A 7987-nucleotide genomic window follows, 5' to 3' on the forward strand; every position below is an offset into this window, starting at 1 on the left:
CTGTCCTGGAGCCATATTCCCAGGAATTTTGGCCTGAAGGGGTACTGACCCAGACTGCAAGAAGCGCTGGTAACCAAGTTGACAGGCACTTCCTACATGTACGTGTTTCCGAGGGCATTTCCCCAAGGCTCTGAATCCTCCAGGGCCTCCAGAAGCCTCCTGCTTCCAGGGAGCCACCACTGTCCTCTAGATGTCATCAGATAATCTCCTTATAGGTTAGGACAACAGTGCTGAGAGCGCCAGTGGTGAATTCTTAGGGCTGAGCCTGTGAGAGCTCTCATACACCAGGCCCTGGGGCTTTAATGCAGAGTAGGAAACCGAGGCCGGGTTGGGGGGGTGGGAACCTCTAACCTGGTCTCACCTCCAGCCACAGCAGTGGAGCCCTCCTGCTCCATGAGCCAGTGGGGGAAGCTGACTTCCAAGGGGCTGTGGAAGCAGACCTGTGTGGAGGTTAACAGCCAAGGCTGTCTCTGGCACAGAGGAGCTGGAGAAGAGGTCACAACTAGTGGCGAATCCCTTACCTTGGTTGTCGTAGGAAGTGATGACCTGGGTCTGTTGAGGGTGCTGCTTCTCTGCCAGGTTTCCTATTTAAGGAAGACAGAGGGACCTGCAGTGACCACTGGGATGACAGTGGAATTTTCCCCGGGCAGAGCTGGGAGCTGGGTGTGTCTGTAAGAAAGGCAGGCTCATGGGGGCTGAGCTCATCCTAGGCCTGGCTTTAATACGTGCACATCCATGTGCACACCCCACACCATGCACACACAGGAATCAGCACAGTTACACACCTGAACACACAGCAGATGACTGGGAGCCCTGTACACTCACCCTCACAGCTCTCAAAAGGTGCCAGCCCAGGCTGGTTTTCTTCCCAAGAAGCTGGGGACACCTCCATGGGTTAAGTAAGCACAACTCCAGACTTTGGTGTTGCCAGGCACCATCCCCAGAATGCACAAGACGCCTGACAGTCCCACCTTTTTGTGGAGCAGGCTGAGAGGTTCCTGTCCTGATTCTACAGCTGAGGGACCTGCAGCTTGGGCTTGTTAACTTTCTGCCAGACCCTGTGACCAGGGAGAGTCAGACCTGGGACTTGAACCCCCAGTCTCCTGACTTCTAGCTCAGCCTTCAGCCTCTGTCTAAGAAGAATGGGGGCAGCCCGCCTCCTACTCCAGCCTAGGACTTGGGGTGACTTGCAGTTTGGTTCAGTTTCACAAACATTTGCAGGGCAACCACTAGAGAAATGTGTCCCCAGGACACAGAGCTGTCCTGAGCCTAGTGGGGTCAGGCTGCTGTGGAGAGATGCCCCATTCCTGCTATAGGCCATGAGAGGGAACCCACAGGCTTACCTGCCCCGCCTATGGGAGGCGTCACCTTTCACACATCTCTCCCTTTACAGCTGCTGTGAGGGCCTTGTCTTGCTGAGGTTGCCTTTGAATCTCTGCTTCGGAGGGGGAACGGCAAGGGCTGGGAAGGGCCGGGCTTGTGGCAGCCGGCAGTTCTACCACTGCTACTGCTCTGGCCAGCCATCATCTCCCCTGGCCTCCCACTGGTCTGCAGAAAGGCTATCGGGCCTGCTACTGGGAGTGCCCACTGGGACCAGTGCCTGGGCCTGGAAACAAGCATGCCTCTGGGGTGCTGGCCTGATCAGATTCCATTCGGATGACATCCCTTTCGCACCCAGCCAGATCTGCAACTCAGCGCTTCTCATGCCTGGGCCCAGACAGAAGCCAGTCATGGTGGGTGGGTAAGGCACTGAGCTGGGCTGGGCTTGCGATTGACCTGGCAAGGTCTCGCCCTGGCCTGCCTGCTCCAGCCTTCTCCTATGAGCAGACCAGCCAGGACCCTTAGACCCTGGACTGCGATAGGTTGGTCGGCCGAGGGCCAGGTCCACAGAAGCTCCATCCCAGGGTGCTGTGGTATTCTGGGCTGGAGCTCCAGGCTAGGACAGGGAGGCCACCTCCTGTGGGCACAGCTGGCTGCATTTCTGCTCGGCTGGCCGATAGGGGAAACAGGATCTGGGAAGGGAATCCTCAAGGAGGGCAATTAGCTGGCATAGCTGCTGTAGGGTATTTATAGTCAGGGCAGCACAATTGGTTTCCCTGTAGCTGTGGGGTGTCAGTCCCTGTGCTGCTAGGCAGACTTCAGCCAGGTCCAAGGAAAGCAGCCAATCACAGCAGGGGAAACCCGTTGCTGGGCAAGCTGGGAAGGGTGGCTCAGCCCAAACACCAGCTGCTTGGAAAAGTTTGCAGCACTCCAGGCTCCCCTCACCCTGCCAAAGCCCCAGCCCAAGGAGTGTACAGGCAGCAAGAGGGGCCACATATGTCCTTTGGGATCATCCCGTGCTCAGCCACTTTTGTGCACACTCCACCAGCGCAAGCCATCAGCTGCTTCCTTCTCAGATGAAAATGCCATGCAGGTTCCAGGGCTGGGCGGCTTGCTGGTTACCAGGGCTGGGCGTCTCGAGCACCAGCAAGGCAAGTGTGTACCCACAATATCGCCATCAGAAAACATAGAAAGAAGCTATAATTTTAATTTCTGCACACAGGCAAGTGTGACATTTGAAAAATAAATAAAATTTTACTTTAAATTACATGTATTGGTAGAGTGGTTGGAACCATTATCTTTTCTGGGTCCAAGGCCTCTGTGGAGCTTTTTTCCAGCCCTACATTTACCCAAAACTCTCAATTTCTGCAAGAACTACTTTACTCATCCTCTTTATCAGCTGACACACTATACTGAGACCCACTTCATGTCTTTTAGAAGAGTCTTGTAATAGTTATTGTGTCCCTTTGTGTTTGGTTGTATTTTTCCATTAAGCTTCCCCCAAATCAGGAACCCTGAAGGTGGTGAAGAGAGGATACATTCAGTATATTTCAATCTTCTCCTGATGTGATAGCATGCCCGAGAAGACACAAATAAGATGAGTTTCAGGCAATTCAGGCAAGGTAAAGAAACTGCTGTAAATGAAGATGCTGCGTCTCTTCCCTCCTACTGTGTCTCACTTGCCCCGCCCGTTGCGCACACGCACACAGGCTGGGCATGCATGGGCTGCTACGCATTTCTGTGGCTGACAGGCCTGGAGGTCTGATTCTTATCTTAATTCTCATAAGCCTGCAGCAGAGTTTCACACACTTTGGTGTCCGCTTCAGTAGAGCTGGAGCAGGAGCATAGTGAGGTTAAGGAAGCCACCTGGCCCATGCACATAGGTCAGCTGGGACTCAGAGGGGTGGTCCCTGGGGGGGAGGGTGTGTCTTGAGGATGACTTATTGCCCCCTCTTTACCTCTAGGATGTTGAGATATAGGCAATTTCTTCGCCTCTAGGACGGAGACTCAACATCCTAGTGAATGACATTATGATTACAATCATTTTAATGTAACCCCATGAGGGCAGGGGCTCTTGACTGTTTCATCCCCAACAATTAGAACCTCACCTGGCACAAGGTAAGCGCTGTAGACCTTTACTGAGCTAATGGACGAATGGATTTACTTTTAGAACTCCATCCTTCCCTTGTGTTACTGTCACAAGGATAGCAGAACATAGCTGTCCCGTCTTGTCCAATTGCTGTCCTGTTTCCCCATTTATGGAGGGTCATGGAGGGTGGTTCCTTCACACTGACATTTGATGAGTCAGTCATCTGACCTGGGGTCTGACTGAGACCCCCACTGGGGCTCTGTGAGTGGAGGTCTGATTCTTATTAGAATTCACACATGTCCACAGTGCAGTTACACTGATGTTTGTTCCTGGGGGCTGGGCTGATGAATCTCTGAAGGGCACAGAATAGGGCCCAGTATATAGTTGGTCCCTGCATAGAATTCTCAGAAGATCTTGGGCCTGTAGAGTGACAGGCACCTGGCACCAGAGAGAGAAAGCTTTGGAAGCTGACTTCTCTCAGATTTTACTGTTATTCTGGGTCCCAGGCTAGCAGGGAGCCATTGGCATCTCCCAGGCCTCAAGTAATACCATCCTAAGGCAGGCCACTGTCCTCTCTGTTCAGAAAAATATTCAAAAGATGGCTGACCTGCGTGATATGAGCAGCACCACCTCCGTGGGAACACACCCACAACTCACCATCCCAAATGATGCTCAATCAGTGAACAAGCGGGTGCTCAATCTTATGAAATTGCCTGCCGCCCACTCCTGCCTCCAGGAAATCAGGAGACCTGGTGCCATGGAAAACTTTCCAGGGTCACAGTGGCCTCAGAGGCCTGGCTGAGTCATGAGCAGCCACTTTCTGAATGGTTTGATGACTACAGCCAGTCTTCAAACAAGTGGAAACCCAATGCTTCCAGTCATTTCTCAACGTGTTGAATTCTAGAGATTAAAAAATAAAATGAAAAGAGAGAATTTACCATACAGGTCATTTCCTTCTAATTTCTGCCATTTCCGGATTCCGTTTTCGACACCTTGGAGTCCTGTGAAATAACAAGGCCTGGTGTGAGCTCTCGGTGGTGGTGAGACTCAGGCCCAGCAAGTGATGAGCGCCAGTTACAAACATATCTGGGTTAAAGTGGGGCTGGTGGAACTTAGTTCTTCTGGGATCTGAGGGAGGCTGCCCACGAATGAGATGCACTTGGGAGCATGAATGCAGCCCTCAACATTTAAGACATTTAAAAAATATATTAAAACAGTAGTTTTCAAGGGTGGCGGGGTTGGTTATTAGGACCATCCAGCGAGAATTTTTGCAATACAGATGCCCATTTCTCACTCCCATATCCCCACCACATAAATATGGAAGCATTATTGTAGAAAACATTGGCCATTCGTTTTGCCTGCCTATTTCTGTGTGTGTGTCTAAGCTCTCACTTTTAGAGTCTTGATGTGGGGCGGGGATGGGCAAAGACTGCCTATCCTTTTGGGAACTGAAAGTGATAGTTGCCTGCTCTCCCGGCCTCCCTTGCAGCTAGAGCATAGACATGTGTGGCCTAGGCATGGCTGGTCAGTGGCACCTGTGTCCAATTCCGTCTTGGGACCTGGTGAGGCAACAGGGAAGGGGAGGGAAGTACGCGTGCTCTCTCTCTTTCTCTCTCTCTCTCTCTGGTGCCGGCCGGAAGTGGTGGCTGCAAGGTCGAGTTCCTGGTACAGAACTGTCAAACATTCTGGCAGTGGGAGAAGCTGCAATGAAATCAAGTTCCTGGTGTGAATAGAGCACTGAGTGCTCCTTGGTGACAGTGGAGGTTTCCTCACCAGACTAGCTCTACGGCGCAGCTTATGGTTCTGTTCCTGGAAGCTCAGTTTCAAGCCTGGTTCTCCAGCTCTTTCAGCCATTCTGAGGCACCCCCAAACCCTCTCTTCTGCAGAGCCCTTCACAGTCAGTGTCTGGGACTTACCACTTTGGAACCCTCACTGACTCACTTGTGGAGCAGAATGCACACGTCACATCAACTTTGGGGATAAAATCTAAGAACCCTAAGACTCTTTCAGACTTGGTGCAAGCAGCTTTAGGCTGCCTCCTTCATGGCCAGAGGAATACCTGAGAGGAGTTGGGGGCCTTCGGGCATGTTTTTAAGAAGCACTGCTCTAAGGGACTGGCTGGGAACACACTAGGGCCCTAGAGGAAAGTGGGGAGAGAACCTGTTGGCCTTGCAACCCAAATCTCCTGGTGCACACGCTCCTTGCCTCCTGTCCTTCTGACTCTTTTCTGCTACAAGGACACAGCAGAAAGCCACCTGGTCACATCTTCGCTCCGTCCTCTGCATGGTGACAGTAACTGAGCTCAGGCCCTCCTTCACAGAGCTGAGGACCTGGAGTGGGTAGGAGACAGGAGGAGACTCCTGGAAGTGGGCATGGGCATGTTTCGGATCTTGTGCACCAACAAGAGGTCTTGGAGCAATCTAGTGTTGCTCAGTGTTTCCTCTCCTAAGGCTGTGTGAGTCTGCAAGCTGTCTTAGCCAGGGGTCTCTTAGACATCACCACAGCCCAGCAGTCATCGGAGTCTGTGCACCCTGCCTCTTCTGAGGAAAATCTCTGGAGAAAAATATCAGCCAAAGAGGCTCAGCAAGCAGGGTCTTCTTTCTCTGAGTCACGGTCATGAGTGTGAAGTACGGTGCTCTGGAGTCATGCAGGGTTTGTGATAGGTGTTGAACGCCATCCGGAGCACACCAGATCCCTGGCATTTTCGGGGCTTCTCTGTTCTTCACCATTTCTTTCTAGTGACAGAGCCTTTAGGAGAGATGTGATCAGAGCAGGACAGGAAGGTGGGGACTCATGGGCTGACCCAGAGTTGGGCCTCATGAGGGCCCTCCAGCCATACCACACACTGTGGAAGGCCCTCTGGACTGTTGTGTGTAGTAAAGCAGTCTCATTTCTATCAAGGAGCTGATGGCTTCTGCCCGTTTCCGTATTACAAATACCCCAAGAGGGCATTTCCCGTTTTTCCAGGAGCAGCTCTGAGAACTAATGAACCAACTAACCCAAACAACGGCTGGTCCCTAAATTCCTCCTGAGACTGGAGTATCTGTCAACATTCTCAGCTCTCCAGAATCTATTTCTTTCCCCTGCCTGCCTCCTCAAGGGGTCACCAGGACCTGTGGGGCAGCTCCAGCCTTTTTGGCTGGTGGGGGCAAAGCCATCCACGGCACCATTGCTTCAGTGAGGCAGGTAGAAAGTGGATGTTCAATGTGTACAGAGGCTCTGCGGACAGGAGAGCCAGGGCCGACTCCAAGGGACTCCGGGGCTAGAGGGGAGGTGGGAGGCTGAAGTCATTTTACTGCGTGGACTGTCAGGCATCACTCCCAAAGCACCGGTGTACAGTCAGCCTAGTGCATGCAAACACCACTCTGGAGGCCAGGGTTCCTGAGGGCTTCCTTCTAGACCGGCCCCGGAGGTTCCCAGGCTTCTGAGGGGCTTATTTAATCTNCCGGCGGGTCCTTCGACTATTCTATTTTAAATTGTTCCCTATGGTAGGCTGCATAATGGCCCTTAAAGATATCCACGTCCTAATTCCAGGAACCTGTGAATGTTACCTTATGTACCAAAGGGGACTTTGCAGATATGATTAAGTTAAGGATCTCGAGATAGGCAGATCATCCTGGATTACCTGGGTGGGCCTAGTGTAATCACAAGAATTCTTATAAAACAGAGGCACAGGGAGATTGAAGTACTTATACATGGAGAAGGCGATGTGACAATGGAAGCAGACAATGGAGTGATGCAGCTACAGCTCAGGGAGTGTCAGTGGCCTCTAGGCATGAAAGCGGCAAGGAAGGATTTCCCCCATGAGCTTGTCTTGCCAACATTTAGACTTTAGCCCAGTGAGACGGATTTGAAACTTGGGGTGTCTGGAACAATTTAAGAGAGTAAATTTGTGTTAAGTCCCCAAGTTTGTGATAATTTGTTACAGCAGTCCTAGGGCACTGATAGACACCCATGTGCACACACACCTGCCCACCCTATTCTCCTTCCTGCTGTATTTTCTCCTCCAGCTGTACCTGACACCCTGTATTTTACTTGTTGATGTCATCTGTCTCCCTCACTGAAGTGTCGGCTCCACAGGGGCCGGAGCCTGTGTCTGCTTTGCTCTCTGATAGATCCCAGTGCCTGAGCCAGGAGCAGCTTTTCATGGATTGAATGGGTTGGTGTCCGTGTAGACTCTGGCTAGGCTCCCATAAAGGGGGAGCCTCTTGCTGTGGCCCAGGCACCACAGGATCCTACTGGGCTGTCCCATCCTGACCTACATAGGGCTCCATCCTTCTTGTAGGACACCAAGGCCCTCCTTCTTCCGGCCCTCTGGAAGCCTCGAATGCTGGGAGGTGGCATGTGAGTGGCACACGTGAACCAGGGTGTGGTGTGCCAGGGGCAGCTCTGGTGACTAGCAGGCCCCATCCCCTCCTCCCACCCCCATCTGCCTGTGACACAGGGGAGGCAGTGCAGGAAGGAGGTCTGGCCTGAGTGTCCGGCTCGGGGATATCCTCAGCCTCAATTTCTTGTGTATTAACAGGGATAACTAAGTGAGATAAGTGATGATTTATCCACCCTCATTTTAGTGAGATA

The 7987-nt window shown here is 52.2% G+C and overlaps 1 protein-coding gene across 1 annotated transcript in view; it reads right to left on the reverse strand.

Annotated features, from left to right (window-relative positions):
* KY (kyphoscoliosis peptidase) overlaps positions 1-7987 on the reverse strand; it is a 49341-nt gene that overhangs the window by 34963 nt on the left and 6391 nt on the right. Inside the window, exons 2-3 of the mRNA XM_019654576.1 lie at positions 4348-4410; positions 522-584 (exon numbers count right to left, since the gene is read on the reverse strand). Of these exons, the coding sequence (XP_019510121.1) occupies positions 522-584; positions 4348-4410 (126 nt within the window). The remainder of the gene's footprint in view (positions 1-521; positions 585-4347; positions 4411-7987) is intronic.

This window comes from Hipposideros armiger, unplaced genomic scaffold, assembly GCF_001890085.2.
Source record: "Hipposideros armiger isolate ML-2016 unplaced genomic scaffold, ASM189008v1 scaffold_226, whole genome shotgun sequence".
Classification (NCBI taxonomy): Eukaryota; Metazoa; Chordata; class Mammalia; order Chiroptera; family Hipposideridae; genus Hipposideros; species Hipposideros armiger.